General features: G+C 49.7%; 1 protein-coding gene across 2 annotated transcripts in view; it reads left to right on the top strand.

Annotated features, from left to right (window-relative positions):
- The window catches only part of CCDC150 (coiled-coil domain containing 150), a 343,163-nt gene that overhangs the window by 188,645 nt on the left and 134,456 nt on the right, over positions 1–20,062 (top strand). For both annotated transcript variants that reach the window (XM_085635385.1, XM_085635384.1), the window contains exons 17-18: positions 1,784–1,846; positions 6,262–6,390. In XM_085635385.1, the coding sequence (XP_085491511.1) occupies positions 1,784–1,846; positions 6,262–6,390 (192 nt within the window). The remainder of the gene's footprint in view (positions 1–1,783; positions 1,847–6,261; positions 6,391–20,062) is intronic.

Here is a 20,062-nt window from a genome sequence, read left to right as displayed (position 1 = left end):
TGAGGAATCGGGTGCATTTTAAATCTCTCTGCATTGTTTATAAAGCACTTCAAGGCTTAGGACCTGATCATTTAAGGCGCCAGTTTCAATGGTATATACCGACAAGAACTCCTAGATCTCTGGGAGCTAAGCTGGTCGTAGTTCTACCAACAAAAAAAGCTCAATGGGGTGGAAGAAGTTTCTATTCATGCGCAGCAAAAGCCTGGAACAACTTGCCATTCCATTTGAGAAATGCCACCAATCTTCTAGCTTTCAGGAAAGGGTTAAAGATCTGGCTTTTTGATAAATAAACCCTCTCTCTTCCAGCTCAGTATTAAGGAGTAGTAACTAGCGCCAGGACACTTTCGGGTAATCGTGCGCTCTTAAAAATTCCCATAACATAACATATGCGCCATCAGAAAAATGGCTACCTGTCCGCCCTCCAATTTAGATGGGTGGACATGTATCCAACTTGGCTGTAAGGAACAGTAAAATTGTAATATTGCTCCCCCCGCCATGGGAAAAGACTCCCATGGATAGGAGAGTATTATGTCTTTCTTTACAAAAAGGAAATCCTATTTCGTGATTTTCTTTTGTAAAGAAAATACAAATACTGTGCTACAGGGCTGCATCCTGATGATGCAGCACATTGTAAAATGCATTGACAGGAACCACCGTGACTGCGGTTCGTGCCAGTGCTGTTATAAATGACCACCTGCATGGTGGCCATTTATAAATTAGGCGGGCGGTCCCTCTGTCATGGAGGTGGATTCATTTACTTCGTCCCCATGGGGGAACGGACGCCATATGCCTGGATCTAAATCAGGCCTTTGGTCTTTGAGCCGTGCAGTGGACTGAATCCCACCCAAAGCGGATATGAAAATGTCCATGATCTGTAGAGTGCACCATGTCTGTATAGGACACAGATCTGAATTTTCATTGCAAGGTCTGTTTTTATTAGTTTAGTTATTAGGCTAATTTTGATAGCTCCCTTATGTGTTTCATAGTATTCTTTGAGAAATCAGGTTGGACACTGTCTTTTGCAGCAGTGAGGGTTTAGTGGTGATCATTTCTTCAAAAGTGATCTGCCCGAGCATCTTTATGAGAAGTGTAGCTATTTTAGGGCAGATGCAGTGTATTTAGCTCAGGCTTGTGTAAAATCCATCAGGAGTTTGATCTGGACAGTTCAGCCGAAAAGACTCACAATGTCACTGTAGAGAATCTGATGGATTTGGCTTCTGAAGCTACTGAATAAAGGAACTCCTTCAGCTACTCTGTTTACTATGGGGCCTTCCTGCAGCTTATGAGGAACTGGTGGCTTCTTCATGGATGGCTTACCCTCAAGCATCAAAACATACAATCAGTCCGCGGCGGGTGTTGGCAGGTATTTGAAATCTGGAAGATGGTGTCTCTCTGAAACGAGTACTTCTTGGTAAGTGCTATGAAGTGGCTGTTAGTCAAGAGATGAATGCCTTGTAGACCCTAGGAATTAAATAAATGAGAAAACAATCAAAATGCTAACTGCTTCTTTAATTTTACTCATGCTCTTTGTTTTTACCACAAATCTCTTTAAATAATAGGAATATACATTACACAACACAGAGCATATTTTTTATTTTCCTTCTTGATGGGGTAACATTTTTTTAAATTAAACTGGGAACATTTTGAAGGAAGACATTAAGGTAAATGTGGCTATCAATACAGTGACATAATTCTGCTCTGGGTGCACGAAGCTACAGTGGTTGTGTCTGTACAAACAGCACATCAGCTAAATATAACGATCTTGTCCTGTTCTCTTCTCTAGGTCAGTGCTGAATACAACTCTGGCAAGATCTGCACACAGCGACTAGATGCCCAGCTCAAGCAGGTACCATCATTGGAAGGATACTTTTAAACAGAATAGGTGCTTGGGAACTATTTTACCTTATTTAAATATTGCCCATCCCCTTTTGTGGTGATGATGTGTACAAGAATACAGATACAAAGTCCATAAATCATGATAGACCCAGTTTCCATCCAGTGGGCTCCTTCCAGTGGGCTCTGGTGTTTCAGCCATTGAGGAACCAATCATCACAAAGGAGACTCTGAAAGGAAAGCCAAAGCCATTGGTCTAATGCTCGTCTGACTTCTGGTCAATGTGTTGTCTGACATCGCTCTTTAAAATAATAATATGTATTTAAACATATAATGGCATTCCTTTGAGTGACTTACTACAAAATACCTGATATAGAACATAGTGGTCGAAGTGAACTTAAAGCTTACTCTAAGGGGAAGACTTCTGATTTGGATGATGTCAGAGAAAACACTGATAATAATAATAATTGTGGACTGTGGGTTAAAGCGGCCAAAGTCATATTATCATGACTGCGCTATCACGAGGCCCAAACACCCTGACCCATAAAGGCAAACTTGTTTCTGCGAGGAATCCCTGGCACATCCTTGATAACTTGGCACAGACAGCAAGACCTTCCTCTGAGAAAATGTATTTGGTATAAGCGCAATCACTTGCCCTTATCCCAGTGTTGCCTAAAGTTATTTAAGAGTCAGTCACAACAATGGGGGGTGTGCACAACTTTGACTGTGTGTCCAGCCATACTGATGATCATTTCACCAGAGACTGCTTACTGTCATCCTAACTTTCCTTCCCATGAATTTTCTGTGAAACCCCTTCTGGCCATAGCTGTCTCGTATACACCTGCAGCCTCGGTTTCCAGTTTCTCATATGACCACCTCCTGCAAGTGAACCTCTTACAAGTGGTTTAGCATGCACTTATTCACTGACCTAGATGAATTTTGTTAGGACTTTGCGTTGCAAATGGACCAACCCTTCCATCTCTGCAACATTACCAAGACTTTTAATTTGTAAGTACTGGCTAGTTTTTCATGTGTGTTCCACATCAATATTTGGCCAGCTGACAACTGCAAACATGTTTATGCCGTGTACTCTTTTGGTGTCTGACCTTTAGCACCATAATGAGACAGTACACTGTGAGGTTATAAGACATTCTCAACTCCCTTACCCAGTTTGGTAGTTTACCATTGGCTGATGTTGCCCTACCTGCACCATGTGGTGACCCTGTGCTTTATACCACAAGAGCTTGCCTAACTTAAGGGCATTGCTAGAACACCAGCCTCAGCCAACTGGTCTTATTCAAGACTTGGCTCAGTCAAGTCTTGAATAAGACCAGTTGGCTCAGTCGCAGGGTTGTCCTATCTCGCCCCTGTTGTTCGATTTGTACATAGAGCCTTTGGCTCAAGCCATACGCCTAGAAGAGTCAATTACTCCCTTCAGTGTTAACTTATACAGCAGCAAGGTAGCCCTTTATGCAGATGACCTACTCATATATACCAATAACCCAAGGGAGGCACTCCCCAGAGTAGAATCAATCATGGATGAGTATGGTGTCTTTTCAGGGTATCTTACCAACTCAACTAAAACGGAGGTGATGTGTTGGAACATCGAGAATTGGACTGACCGTATTAGTAAGGAATTCAGATATCTAGGGGTAACTATAGTGAGTAATTTAGAGGATATTCCAAGGGTTAATCTGAAAAAAGTGTCAAATGAGGTTGATCATCTATTCTTAAGATGGAAGAACTTACCCCTAACTATATACGGAAGGGTTAACCTGGTAAAAATGGTTATCTTGCCTAAATTAACTTATTTATTCAGTACCATCCCTCTCAGTTTTTCTAACAAAGATATTAGTAAAATTCAAGGCAAGATCGGCAGCTTTATTTGGTCCAATAAAACCACGAGGCTCACCTGGAAGAAGCTAAGGCGAAAGCTGCTGAAGGGAGGTCTCGGTCTTCCCGACTTGTTCTTGTATTCTTATTCATTTCAATTTAAAAATGTTCGGACACTACTCACCTCCCCGGGGGATTCAAACTGGGGGATGATTCTGAAGGAAATGGCTACTTTTGAAGGTGGAGGAAGGGGTTTCCTCTACAAATTCGGAGCCCTGAGGTTTTTCAAAAAGGTGCGCTTGAAGATACTAAAAGCTGCCCTAAATGGGTGGTATAAAATCAGGAAAATATGGGGAATCTCTTATTACTCAGAGTTTGCTCCAATCTGGGATTCCCCTGGTATCCCCGCCTGTCTGAAAGATAGCCTTGCGAAACCCATAAAAGATGCAGGTCTTACGATTTGGGCTGACCTTATTTCTTCAGAAGGTGTCCATCCTTGGGAGGTGTTAAAGTCCCGGATTGGTTGCTCTCTTTCAAAGTTCAAGTATTTACAACTGGTTTCCTGGTTTTCAGCAGAGAGAGAGCATATAGGTGGAAATTGGGAAATTGAGTCTCTTTTCCAAAATACAAATCTCATCAAGAAAGAGGCTGGCTTTTGGTACAAAAGCCTTTTGGAAAATGTTACAACTGAATCTCCCTCACAACAGATGGTTTGGAACCTGTCGGCCCTGGATAATGTTGCAGAAGAGCTATACGAACCCTCATTGGCTATATTATACAAATCCATCAAACCTGCCTCGTTAAAAAAGAACCATTTCTATGTTATAAATCGGTTATATTATACCCCAAAGAAAATAGCCAAGTTTGCCCCCCTAGTTTCTGCAAAATGCCCAAGATGTGAATTCACTCCGGCCGATGATTTACATATCTTTTTTAACTGTCTGAAATTGAGGCCTTTTTGGCAGCAAGTAGAATATGCTCTCCAAGCCATCTTTAAAGCTAAGATCAACTTGATTCCCTCGATAGTAATTTTTGGAATTGATAAAGACTTGATGGACTGGATGTCTGCAAAACAGAAAGGGCTGATTATGTATTTAATCCTCATAGCTAGAAGGGAGATATGCCGGCTATGGAAAGACCCATCACCCCCACTGTACGAAAAATGGCTGCGGACTTCTTTTAGTACTGCCCGATTAGATCTTGGTCATTTGGAGGGTATGGAAACCAACACGTGGTCACCTCTTTTAAGCTGGGGAAGAGATCTGAGATTGATTTAGCACCCCCAGGTCCTATGATTACACCTAGCTTCAAAAGAAGTTGACCTGGGTAGGTCTATAGCTAACGCAAAACGCAGATGCCAGAGGGAGCTCAGGATCATAGTTGGCTTACTGCTCTTTATTGCTGGTGCTATATGGTGAGATGAGGACAAAAAAAAAAAAAAAAAAAAAAAGACTTGGCTCAGTCAAATGACTGGAATGGGCTACAACAAACAGGCAAGGTGTAGCTCTCTCTCTTTTCACTACTTGTCTAATCGACACTGCATAATAACCCTTAAGAATAGTGTTAGGGAGGGTGGAGACCTTCTCCGTCCAGGCATATGCACCATACCAGTTAGGGCCAATATCACTGAGACAGACACATGACAACTTTAACTGGGGTCCGGCATTCAACAGTTGCCAGAGTATACTGTTTTTAATCATCTCTTAAAGCCTTTTTTTCAATCGCCCTTTCCTTTTAACTTTTCACTCCTTTTTCCCTGGTCCCATTTCTCCTTCCCTTAAAGAGCTGCACTGGGAGCTCACTGTATGCAACTTGCAAGACACCACAGTGAGGAGGGGTCTGATGATGAATCATTCCACTTCGGTGAGTGGGGCCTTCGTCCCCTTTTAGGAACAACCCTTCCAACTTAGCCTCTTTCATAAATGTATCAACATCTCACAACAGAAGCCCCAGTATCCTTTCCATCCTGTGCCATTCACTTTGAAAACGACAATAGGATATACCTGGACACCTAACTAGTCCCCAAATTTCCCTCACTCTTTTTTTGTGTTCACCTGGATCTATGGTAATGCTGCCTGCACACCTGTACATGGCAGTGAGTGTGAGTTACCTGTTGCGTTGGTTATTTTATTTGTCTTGCACTTGTTTTCGATTGCATTTAACTTCTGTGATGTCACTTTCATGTAATCAGGGTTCAATTTCACGTGTTATCAATTATTGTGGTGTAATGAGGAATAAAGTTAATGTGACATCACTTCTTTAACCCATAGAGTTTTGATATATAGACATTAATATATTTTCTTGCCTTAATTTTACATCCCGCACTGTCCCTTTTCTTCCACCCTCTTCATGGGGGAATGTCTCTGCAACAGAAATAGTCTAAATATGATAAGACATTGGACTGGAAGAAGATACTGGCATTCTTATTTTGTAAAACAAGAAAACAAAGTATGCTGCTTCAAATAAAAGAAAGTCCATAATTTATTTGTGTGTAACTGGTGTATGTGGACTTATTTGCTACAAAGTCCAAAATAGGCCTGTTTATAGGCTGTTTTTGAAGAAGATTCCACACCTTTGTTTCTCCTCTCACCCTAGGCCCAATCAGTCCTGGAACGCCAAGAGCAAGACTTTGTACTGGCGATCAAGTCCAGAGATGAGGCAATGAGAGAGTGCCAGAAATTGAAGAGTCAGATGGAGGCCACGGAAGAGAGGGAGCGTCAGAAGGTAAAAAAATCCTTTTCACGTATTGGCTTTGCATGACACTAGATTTAAAGACACCTAGACAAGCCCTTTACGACAGAATCTTTTAATGAAATAGGTCTGTCATAAACAGTTATTGATTACATTAAAATCCATTTACAGGAATTAAATTCACATAGAGCTTCAATTGAGACACCAATAGTTTGATTTTGACCCATATAACAGTCATTACTATAGATGACTAAGAATCACCCAAGTCTTCCTCAGCTAGAAGCACCTGTTTGTGCATTTTTTAAATTACGTGTGGTTTCTTTAGCTTTGTTCTAAAAACCTCAGGGATACCATATTATGGTACAAGATTGTGCTGTCACGTGGCCCAGATGGGCATTGTCGTCTTCCCTATGTAAGCATGAGCACGTTCCTGACTGTCTGCTGCTTTGTGCATGTTACTACTCAAGTTTATTTTTGCTTGTCTTACATTGCATCTTTCACATAAGGACTTACTGTTGTTTTTACACTTTGCTCATTCCTGGGATTTAGTCTGAACATTGGGAACAAGGTCGAACAACAATACCACTTGTTATTCTGTTCTGGTCAGGCCCTAGCACCTTGACAAAACATGCAGATGCAGCTGTTGTTTGGTAACGCGTACTTTGGTCATATGAGGGTACATGGATAGGTGGCAAACACTTGGAGAGGGATCTTTCAAGAAAGAAGAGCACCTGTGATGTAGATCTACCATCTATAGGCTGAGGTACGGGGTCTTCTGATAACACCCAGAGATCTTTTAATATATAATCATCTTGCTTCTATACAATGGGAGGGAGGTTAGACTATTTGATCATTCAATATGACGGCTCCTTTTATGGTTTACGGACTACTTGCTATGATGACTGTATTTGTGATATGCATTTTTCTACTGATTGTGGCACATATACTGCATACTAGAGCACATTAGTAAAAATAAATAGTTTAAACTTTTTTGTGTCTCTGTCAGACCTTCTGGACGAGTACAAGAGCGTGAGCAAAAGGGTGTGTCTTGCAACCGTGATTCCTGAGCGAGTTGGGAGTGTTGTGTTTTAGGGTGGCTGATCACTTGTTCTTCTGTGAGTGAGTAGGAGGGAAAATGAGACACTATAGCTTGTCTGTCCAGGGCTTATAGGTACTAAGGTGGTAGGGTAACTCAGTCCCTTCCTACTAAGATCCCACAATCCCATGCATAGTTCTGTGATTTCGCAGAATCCCTGCAACAGTGCCTGCCCCGTCTTTTCGACATGTCAATATCCTTGTTGTACTAAAGTAATTTGATCTGTCGAAAGTTATTCCATAGACTTTCCTGGATATGCGCAAGTAGTTCTTTGTGGAAATCCATTTATAATTGCCTTTCCTTGTGGGAGTTTTCTTTCTACAACTGTGGAGTCTATGGGGCGCAGCCATCTTTATTAATTGAACACAGACACAACTGGTGAAGCAAACCCATTAGAGGCATATTTGTTTACGGTACTGGAGCTTTCAAAGGCATTACTTTTATAGTAGTGATTTTATGATTTTCTTTCACCTGTATTTGTACTTTCTTCATAGTATATTTTTTTAAATAAAGCTATTGTTGAGTGTACCTTTCTAGGGATTTTATCGGTCTCTTTATAAATATCTACTTAGTACACACACTCTTTCAACAGCCTCCAGACTCCCATCCTGTTAAATCCTAGGTCCATTCTCCTGTTGTCCTTCAACTCTGCCCTCAACCCTCTCCTGCTCTCCCAGCATACGCCCAGCACACGGTCTCGCGGAGTCTGCTTGATGGTCTTGTCCTCCTCTCTGTTCTGTACTGCTGCACCCAACAGTTTCAGGGACATGCCATTTTAGAACAACAGTCCAACTTCATTTCAGTAACCAACTTGTGTTCATCGACTCCTGCCTCCACCCTCACTTGGACACGGAGCCGGACTGATGTCGACCGATGCCGGGTCTGGTGCCGATGGGTACGTGTTTACCCCTGTTCTACCCTGGTGTTCCTCTCAGGCCAGATTGGCAACCAGAGGAGGGTGCAGAGGACTGGGAGGTGTCTGGAGACCCTTTAACTGACCATTTGGAGGAACCGGACTGGAGAGAGGAGTTGGGGGAAGCCAGTGGTCTGGTTACCTCCCCAGACCTTGGTAAGTTGTCTCCTCCTACCGTGGCTACGGAGGAGGGAGCTTCTTACGCAGTGGTGTTGCGTAGGGTGGCCGAGGTTCTTAGCGTTGAGCTACCTATGGTGGCAGTCAGGACTAACCTTCTGACGGAGGAGCTTCGACCGGCAGCGAGCCCCTGCTGCCGTTCTCTTGAAGCCCTAACTGACATCCTTTTGGGCACCTGGTCCAGGCCCAACACAGGGGCTCCTGTGGATAGGATGATTGCCCGACGCCACTGCCCGGCTCTGGTCTTCCCCACTTCATCTCCTAACACCCTTGAGAGCTTGGTGGTCCAAGCCTCTACGTCCAAACCAAAGGCGCATTCCCTAACGCTCTCCATGATAGGGAATCCAAGAAGCTGGACCATCTTGGGAAGAAGATGTTTTCCTCCTCCAGCTTGGGACTGCGGTCGGTAAACATTGCATGTCTGTTGGGCCGGTACACCCACTCCGTGTAGGATACGGTAGCGCAGGTGCTGCCCCAGTGCCCGGAGAAGGCCCGGGAGGAGCTCTCCCGTGCAGTCGCCGAGGGGAGAGACACATCTAAGTTTACCATACGATGTGGACTGGACACCACCGACCCGCTAGGCAGAACGATTTCAACGTCTCAGCTACGCCTGGCTGAGGTGAACTGGCTTTTCCGGGGATTTCCAGGCTACCCTGATGGACATGTCCTTTGATGGCTGTCGCCTGTTCGGCGACAAAGCAGACCATGCTAGAGCGCTTTAAGGACTCTCGGGCTATGGCCAAGTCCTTGGGCCTCTCCACCACCCGCCCTGTGCAGTCTGCTTTTCGCCCCTTTCCTGGCTACGGAAGGGGGGCCTGCCACATTCCGCCCAGAGCCACAGGCCGGTGCAAACATCTCACCCCTGTGTGGTCGGGGACCCACCGTTGTGGGTCTGATAGCCAGCGAACGAGTCAGTCCACCTGTTAGATCTGGGGGTCTCTAGTTGGCAGGGTAGGTACCACTGTCCAAGTAGGGACCCTTGCTTCTAGTCAGGGAAAGGGGGATACACTGTTAAGATAACCCCTGCTCACCCTCTAGGTAGCTTGCCCTGAGCAGTCTAGGCTATCAAAGGCAATGTGTAAAGTATTTGTACCAACACTCACAGTAACACAGTGAAAACACCACAGATTTACTCTACACCAGTTTTAGAAAAATAAGGTATCTTTACTAAAAACTTCACAAGACCAAATACTACAGAAAAACCAACATACAATTAAAAAGGTTACTTTAAGATAGTTCAAGAGTTTGTAGAAAGTACTCCAGGATGTAAAAATCAGTGTCCTGCACAATGCGACTCTCAATGCACAAAATGCAACACTCTCGTGCCCAACAGTACCTGTAGTTGCGCTAAGGTTCCCAAAAGCTATAACAATGAAGATGGCAAAGGCGATGCGATACTCCTGAGACCTTGGGGAGGCTCTGCAGCAGCCCTGCTTCATGCAGCAGAGGTGGATGCGCCGGCTCCGATCTGTAGGGGGAGGATGCGATGACTTTGGCTTTCGTTGCGTTGGTTTCTTAGGGGGAAGCTTCACGCACAGGTACGATGCGACAATCTTCGATGCGGCGCGGCGCAGCGCTGACTTCTGGCGCCGCAACCCTCGATGCGTCACGGGACGGGACACTGCGTTGACACACGCAGCGACTGGATACTTTCACGCACCGGCAGTGGTGCGGCCCGCAAACTGGTTCTGCGACGACCCTCGCAGCGTCAGGAATCTTCACGCACCGGGACGATGCTCGACGCACTCGGCGATGCGGGGACTCCGGGTGCTGCGATGATGCCGCGATGAAATTCTCCTCGCACTCTCGCTCTTGCGACTCGCAACCGGATGATGCGTGCCTCAAATGGATGATGCGATGGGTACCAGTTACCCTTGTTCACGCTTCTGCTTTCCAGCTCCCAAACACAGCAAAATGACCTCCTGAGGCCCCAAGACTAGGCAAGCACTCCAAGGCAGGTCAGAACTCCCTCAGCAGAGTTCCAGGGGAGCTGGTGGTGAAGTCCTTTTGTTCCTGGGACTTCTTAACAGGGAGCCAGCTCTCCTCAGGCCCTTGGAGATCAGAATCAAAAGAAGGGGACACAGCAAAGTCCTTCCCCTCTCCTTGGCAGCAAAGCAAAACAGCAAGCAGGCAGTCTTCTCCTCTTCAGTTCCTTCCAGCTTTCTCCTTGGCAGAGTTTCCTTCTTAGTTCCACAGTGATCTAAAGTTTAGGTGTCTGGGGTCCTCTTCTTATACCCCTCCAAGTCTTTGTCTCTCTGTGCTTCAGTGGGGGGATTCCGCTGCTCCAACCGGTTCCTGGGTGTGCTCTGCCCTGGAGCACCTGGTTCCTTTCAGAGTGAGGGGCAGGGTCGTTAGACGCTCAGCAGGAGGTGGAGACTTCTTTGTGCTGGCAGAGGCAGAGTCCTCAGCCTGGCCAGCAGGGGGTGGAGCCGGCATTGTGCTGGCAAAGGCAGCCCTACTCAAACCCAGGGGCTACTCCTCCCACCCATTTAGAGCAGATCTCCCTATTCGGATGTATGACGTTACAACGCATACTATTACAACGCATGCCATGACAACGCATTTTTTACAACGCAAACACTGTTACAACGCATTATTTTACAACGAATACTGTTACAACGCAAAAGTGAGTAAATTGCTTAAAAGTGCAATTACAACGAAAACAATTACAACGCATACCATTACAACGCCAAAATATATATATTTTTTTTAAGTACAATAAAATCTGGCACGGGATGCAGGGAAATTTGGGGTTTTTGGGTGGGGAAGTGTATTAAAATGTGGAGAAAAACTGAACGTAAATTAACTGAAATGCATAACAAAATTAATACTAGAGTATTAAAATTAATACTCGAGTATTAAAATTAATACTCTTATTACCCAAAAAAATCTGACGTAACAAATTTAAAAGTTTAACACAAATAACGAATAATTAAACAACAGATCATATACATGTAAATCATGATTATATCACAAAATAAGTAAACTAATTAAAAAACAAAACACATACACATAGGTGCCGATCACGATCCGGTAAAAAATTCCCCCGTGCGACTCGTATCGGGTCTTATTACCGTACGAATCGTACAAGTGCCGTACGAACTGGCAATCACGATTCGCATGGTAAAAAGTCCATACGAACCGCACTGGGAATCATTCCCCACACGTCCTCGGGTCGGAAAATGTGTCCGACACGTCCTCGGACGATTTACCTTACAAACGTAAAAATCCAAGTCCGACCGAGGAATCACGATCCATCCCGTGCGTCCGAGCGTACAACCGTATGGAAAAAACACCGTCCGCACCGAACACCCATAGCAACCATGGAGACATGTGCCCGCATACGCGCCCAACACTCCCCCCAGCCCCCGTACGTCCGACACGTACCCCCCGTATATGTATACCCCCACCCGTCTAGGTACACCCCAGTACGTTCCAGTCGTACCCCCACCCCAGTACGTGTCGTACCACCGTCAATGTACACCCCCCCACCCCTGTACGTGTCGTACCACCGTCTATGTACACCCCAGTACGTTCCAGTCGCACCCCCACCCCAGTACGTGTCGTACCCCCCGTGTACCTACACCCCAGTACGTTCGAGCCACACCCCCACCCCAGTACGTGTCATAGCCCCGTCTACCCACACCCCAGTACGTTCCAGTCGTACCCCCACCCCAGTACGTGTCGTACCACCGTCAATGTACCCCCCCCCCACCCCTGTACGTGTCGTACCACCGTCTATGTACACCCCAGTACGTTCCAGTCGCACCCCCACCCCAGTACGTGTCGTACCACCGTCAATGTACACCCCCCCACCCCTGTACGTGTCGTACCACCGTCAATGTACACCCCCCCACCCCTGTACGTGTCGTACCACCGTCTATGTACACCCCAGTACGTTCCAGTCGCACCCCCACCCCAGTACGTGTCGTACCCCCCGTGTACCTACACCCCAGTACGTTCGAGCCACACCCCCACCCCAGTACGTGTCATAGCCCCGTCTACCCACACCCCAGTACGTTCCAGTCGTACCCCCACCCCAGTACGTGTCGTACCACCGTCAATGTACACCCCCCCACCCCTGTACGTGTCGTACCACCGTCTATGTACACCCCAGTACGTTCCAGTCGCACCCCCACCCCAGTACGTGTCGTACCACCGTCAATGTACACCCCCCCACCCCTGTACGTGTCGTACCACCGTCAATGTACACCCCCCCACCCCTGTACGTGTCGTACCACCGTCTATGTACACCCCAGTACGTTCCAGTCGCACCCCCACCCCAGTACGTGTCGTACCCCCCGTGTACCTACACCCCAGTACGTTCGAGCCACACCCCCACCCCAGTACGTGTCATAGCCCCGTCTACCCACACCCCAGTACGTTCCAGTCGTACCCCCACCCCAGTACGTGTCGTACCACCGTCAATGTACACCCCCCCACCCCTGTACGTGTCGTACCACCGTCTATGTACACCCCAGTACGTTCCAGTCGCACCCCCACCCAGTACGTGTCGTACCACCGTCAATGTACACCCCCCCACCCCTGTACGTGTCGTACCACCGTCAATGTACACCCCCCCACCCCTGTACGTGTCGTACCACCGTCTATGTACACCCCAGTACGTTCCAGTCGCACCCCCACCCCAGTACGTGTCGTACCACCGTCAATGTACACCCCCCCACCCCTGTACGTGTCGTACCACCGTCAATGTACACCCCCCCACCCCTGTACGTGTCGTACCACCGTCTATGTACACCCCAGTACGTTCCAGTCGCACCCCCACCCCAGTACGTGTCGTACCCCCCGTGTACCTACACCCCAGTACGTTCGAGCCACACCCCCACCCCAGTACGTGTCGTACCACCGTCAATGTACACCCCCCCACCCCAGTACGTGTCGTACCACCGTCAATGTACACCCCCCCACCCCTGTACGTGTCGTACCACCGTCTATGTACACCCCAGTACGTTCCAGTCGCACCCCCACCCCAGTACGTGTCGTACCCCCCGTGTACCTACACCCCAGTACGTTCGAGCCACACCCCCACCCCAGTACGTGTCATAGCCCCGTCTACCCACACCCCAGTACGTTCCAGTCGTACCCCCACCCCAGTACGTGTCGTACCACCGTCAATGTACACCCCCCCACCCCTGTACGTGTCGTACCACCGTCTATGTACACCCCAGTACGTTCCAGTCGCACCCCCACCCCAGTACGTGTCGTACCACCGTCAATGTACACCCCCCCACCCCTGTACGTGTCGTACCACCGTCAATGTACACCCCCCCACCCCTGTACGTGTCGTACCACCGTCTATGTACACCCCAGTACGTTCCAGTCGCACCCCCACCCCAGTACGTGTCGTACCCCCCGTGTACCTACACCCCAGTACGTTCGAGCCACACCCCCACCCCAGTATGTGTCGTACCACCGTCAATGTACACCCCCCCACCCCAGTACGTGTCGTACCACCGTCAATGTACACCCCCCCACCCCTGTACGTGTCGTACCACCGTCTATGTACACCCCAGTACGTTCCAGTCGCACCCCCACCCCAGTACGTGTCGTACCCCCCGTGTACCTACACCCCAGTACGTTCGAGCCACACCCCCACCCCAGTACGTGTCGTACCACCGTCAATGTACACCCCCCCACCCCTGTACGTGTCGTACCACCGTCTATGTACACCCCAGTACGTTCGAGCCCCACCCCCACCCCAGTACGTGTCATACCCCCGTGTACCTACACCCCAGTACGTTCCTGGCGCACCCCCAACACAACCTCCTAAGTACGGAGCGCACCCCATGCCCCAACATCACAACCGCATGTACGAGTCGTACAAAGCCACACACAAGGACATAATCGTACAACCAAATGGCCCATGTACACACCGTACACACGCTCAAAACGCACGTACACAACAAGGACAAAACAAAACAACACAAGAATACACCATTCGAAAGGCACACAGCCACTAAACATGGCCAACAACCACTAAAATAACACAATCACTGACCTGCAACTGTCAAAAACAAACAGAGGCCCAATACACCACCACTCCTTATAACACACCCACCCAAAATTCAAACACTGCCACACCCACCCATGGACCAATGAAAAGGGCCCACACACACAAACCATGAGCCTTTGCAACAGACTCACTGCTGCCAGACACCACAGAACCAGACTACAAGCAACACCACATCTTACACTTGCACACCTTCACACGACCACCCTCACAAACACCCTCTCATCACATTCACACACACACACAACCATCCACACCCCCCCCCAACATCCACACACCCCCCACACCCACACCATCCCCACCCACATCCCTCACCATGCCCACTACCAAGAATCCAAAGTTCAGTCACCGAGAGTTGGAGGTCCTTGTTGATCAAATCCTCAGAGTCGAGCCACAGATCTTTGGAACATTGGTCAGAAGCACCAGCCAGGCAGCCAAAACAGCCATGTGGCAGACCATCGTCGATGCTGTGAATGCTGTTGCGGACACCAGGAGGACCAAGCAGGATTGCCAGAACAGGTGGTACGATCTGCGGAGGAGGGTCAGAGCCAAGAGGCAGGAGGAACACGACCAGGCCAACGCCACCGGAGGAGGGCCCTCCCGCAGAGCCGTACAGTACCATCCCTGGGAGGAGAGGGTGATGGCCATACTGCCGGTGGAGGCAGTTGAAGGAGTAGAAGGACTCCGAGACCCGGGTGAGTACACAAACAACGCACCTCACATGGGGGGAACTGCAACCACAACCAAAATTAATAACAGGCACGCAACCACCACAAGCCATCGCATGACTCAACCACACTCCATGAGCAGGCACATGCCACTGCTGCCACCATGCCCCATGCACCCAGCTGGACAATGTCAAGTCACAGGCCACAGAAGACAACAACACATGACACGGTAACCCGGATGGCGGGAGGCTGGGCACCAAGAATCACATAGTGCGACTCCAAAGCAGACAACAATGCCCTCTGCCCATATGGCCTAGGTCACAGCTAGACAAACACTGTGTCCCAACACAGGAATGACTTGCCAGCAAATGGCGGACGCCTTGCATCAACACATGGGGGTGAAGGCACTGTTTTGCACATGACAGCAGCTAATGAACAGCCAACATTGTGAAAGAGTGGCAGCACACACCACCACAGCAGCAGCGCACAGACACACAGCAGACAAAATGGGTGCCTGGAGATCAGAAACAAACTCACATCAACAGGCCAAGGGCCACTCAAAGATCTGCTAACAGTGTGTGCCCAGGAATCTGGGCCAAGGTGACAGAGGGTGACACACGGAGGGAGGGAGAGGGGGACACAGAGGGAGGGAGAGGGGGACTGAGAGGGAGGGAGACGGACAGAGGGAGGAGGCTGACACACAGAGGGAGGGAGAGGGGGACAGAGAGGGAGGGAGAGGGGGACAGAGAGGGAGGGAGACACAGGAAGATGGACAGAGGGAGGAGGCTGACACACAGAGGGAGGGAGAGGGGGACAGAGAGGGAGGGAGAGGGGGACAGAGAAGGAGGGAGACACAGGGAGAGCAAATCAGTCCTTTGGTGTGTGGGAATGTCTGCTCGTCAGCAGGTGGACTGCGTGCATGTAGACAAGGGTGGCCAGTGCCAGAACCCCCCCTCTTCATCATGGCAAAACGCAGGGCCATGTCACAACCTGTACACGAGCACAAGGACAGCCACCTGCATCATATAAGTGTGTGGATCCACTCCATGTGCACATGTACAGTGCTACAAGGAAGGCGCAAATGCATGGCTCGCCACACATGCACACTCCACTGCTGACTGCAGTCACAATTGACGCAGCAAGTAAGACTGTGCCACACATAGTTAAAGGGGCCAAATTGGTGCCCAAGGGACACACCCATGCACAAGTTCACTGTGAGTGGAATGCAAGACAGATCCTAATTCCAAGAGGAAATGTGCCAACTTTGTAACGGATGAAACATGGATGTTGCATGGATCAAAATTAACATTTTCTCTCTCACACACAGGTCAACGTCGTGCTGCACCCCCCAACACTGGGGGGGAACACTCACAGGACCCGGATCTGCAGGAGACCGATCCCACCGGCAGCGACCACTCTCACCACTCTGCGGACGACCCCGACCGACCTGGCCCCTCTGGTGTCCAACCACCTGCAGCACCTGCGTCAGGTACAACCGTGCCAACCACCACCCCCACTCCTGCCACATCCCAGGAGACACCCAGGATCCCTGCCCCAACACCACAATGCAGCCAGGCTCGCCAGGAGGGACACGGTGTCCCGGGCACCCAGGAGGAGGCAGGCGACAACGCCAATGCCACCCCTCAGGGGTCCCGGAGACCCGATGTTCCCACAAGTGCAGGCCAGACGCAAGTGGGCAGGGGTGGTGGGAGTGGAGGACGGCGGAGGCGCGAGCCTGACCAGTTGGCTGGGGATCCGGTATTTTCCCATGTCCGTAACATCCTGGACTCATACCGGCAGGACACCACGGGCATGGCCCAGGTTGTGTCCGTCCTCGAGGGGATCAAGGTCCAGCAGGCCCAGCAACATGCGGAGCTAATAGCCTGTCTACAGCTACACCAACGGAGGATGGAGGACAGACAGGCTGAGCAAGTGACGGCGTCCCAGGGGATTCACGCTGAACTCCGTCGGATGGCCGACACCATGGCCGACCCTCCCTGTGCCAGAAGGCGGAGAACATCACCACCCACAGGGAGGGATCATGAGGAGGAGGAGGAAACATCCGACGGAGCATCCCAGACGTCGTCACGGCGTGCTGCTGAGGTTCCCCGCAGGAAGCCGGGTCGTCCACGGAAAGGACCGTGAGGGTGGCTGCTACATCACCATCTCCCAGGACACCTGGCCTGGCACCTGGCCCACTGGAGCAACAGCATCACAGCATCAAGAGACATTCTCTGCCACATGGCCCTGCTGGTCACTGGCTGACCAATGTTGACAAAGACTGTGGCATGGACTCTGAGGATTTCCAATGGCAAGGACACCAACTCCCCTACTGAACTTTGGATTCCCTAATCCCGGAAAGCCCCTCACTTTGTCCCCCCCCCCCAATAATAAATCACACTATTAAGAGTAGATGCCTGCTGGTAGCATTATTACCTAACATGTGTCTTGTACAGTCTAAACATGCCTGAGTCATCTGTTCACTTCAACCATCCACACCCTGGGGCCTGAGTCTGGCACAGGACACATGGGTCACAGTTTATTAGGCAAGACAGACATGGAGCACCATACACACCCGTGATGGTCAGAACCAGCTGAGGGGGTGGCCGAACAACCGTGCTGACAGACACATTGAGTACAGCAACAGTCATGCGCAGAGGTCAGGGATCCTGGCCCGTGTCCTGGGGGGCACCCAGGTATGTGTAGACAGGTGGCAGAACCATGTCCTGCAAGCTTGAGTCCGGTGGATGCAGAGAATGGGGTCATGGACAACGTTGGATGCATGGGGATGGCACATGTCACAATACCCACACAGTCATGGACATCATGCCCAATACACAGTCTCAGCACACACACACAGCTTGCATCTTGCCACTCGAAACATTGACACATAGCCACAATCAGGGAATACCATGCCAGACATGCAGGATGCACCGTGCCAACACACCAGCATTGACTGAGAAGAGGCACCTTGGAGGCATAGGGACACCTTTATTAGTCATGTTTTTGGGATTGCAGAGGCAACTTGAAGTACACATGAACACATCATGTGGAGTAACATGTGGCTCCAACACTGGCACCCCCCTTCTGCAGCACAAATGCGTGATAGCCAGGGAACTGGCACACAAGCGTCGGCTAACAGCTAAACACCCACAGCTGCTCACGGAGAGCCTGCCATACACCATACATCCGCTGATGTGGAAGTCCCACGCCATGTCAAGACAATGTTAACCGTATATGTCCGAGGGCAGTGTCACACACATTGATGCCATCATCACAATCCACTATCCCATCACTGATGACTGACAACCAGGCAGCCCATCTATTCAGGTGTACCCAGCTGCATGTCGTGTCCCATGGGGATGCCACATGTCTGCAGAGGAACCAAACCCCGACCGGGCCAGTGTGCACACATCGTGAACAACTGCCACACCCAATACACCCCAGATGCATCCCTTACCCCATGGAGACTTCCAAACGTGTCCGTGCCTGTAACGCTGAGTCAGCCCACGATGTCATATCCATGAGGAATAGCAGTGCCACAACAATGCAACCAGCAAACGGCATGCGCAGGTACCTGGGGAAGAGAGACACACAAGAAGTCAGCCACAAAAAGCACAGCCACTTGCATGTGCAGTTACTCGACACATGTATGGATGACAACATGCTAGGTCACAATTATGACTGGGGAAATACTACCATCACTGCCACCATCACTCCAGTGACACACCCACACACACCTCTGACCCACGTGCCATACATGCAGGTGGAGACACACATCACAACGCATGCCACACGGGGACCAATGCGTGCACACTCAGACCCTGGTACTCACCACTAAGCAAAGAAGTCGCGTATGAGCCGAGTCCGGATGTCCTCTTGCGGCTCCACATCCTCCACATCACTAGCCCCATTGCCAAGCCCTTCGTCCTCCACGGGTGGATGGTCCTCGTCATGTTGATTCAGGATGAGTGGCACAGCTCTTTCAACTGCCATGTTGTGCAGCATGCAGCAGACCATGAAGATCTTGCAGACCTTCGCCGGGGCATAAGGGAGTGCACCGCCGGTCTTGTGGAGGCACCGGAATCGGCTCTTCAGCATGCCAAACGTCCTCTCTATCACTCGCCTTGTCCGGCCATGGGCGGTGTTATAGCGGAGCTGGGCCGGCGTGTTGGGGTTGCGGAGAGGTGTCAGCAGCCAAGGCATGTTGGGATAGCCAGCGTCCCCTACATGGGAAGCACATGGACATCGTTAGAACTGGTGTAGCGGTCGTGCTGGTCGGCTATACAGAATACAGGACAGACAGACTGTACCCACCAACAACACATGCCCGTTCGTTGCGCAGCTGCATCATCATATCAGGCATCCCGCTACGCCTCATGATGTAGGCATCGTGTGCTGATCCTGGGAAACGAGCACAGACATGTGAAATCACCATATTGGACAGACACACCACAAGGGCATTGATGGAGTGGTAGTGCTTCCGATTGCGGTACGCCACCTCCCGTGCGTGTGGTGGTACCAAACCTACATGTGTCCCATCTATGGACCCAATGACATGGGGCATCCCTCCCAGGGCATAGAATCCACGCTTGACCTCAGTCATCTGTTCAGGGGTTGGGAACTTGATGAAGTCATCCAGGTGAATCAACATGGCCTCCAAGAAATCATGCAGCACACCGCTGAACATGCTCTGGGACATGCCACCAACATGAGCTATGGTATTTTGGAAGGTACCCGTGGCCAGAAAATGTAGGGCAGCCATTACCTTCAGCTGGGGTGTCAGTGCCGTAGGATACCTGTGCTGCGGTTGCAGGTGT

This window comes from Triturus cristatus, chromosome 11 (assembly GCF_964204655.1).
Source record: "Triturus cristatus chromosome 11, aTriCri1.1, whole genome shotgun sequence".
NCBI classification, from domain to species: Eukaryota; Metazoa; Chordata; class Amphibia; order Caudata; family Salamandridae; genus Triturus; species Triturus cristatus.
The sequence above is the reverse complement of the archived record's forward strand: the minus strand, read 5'-3'. Positions and strand labels throughout refer to the sequence as shown.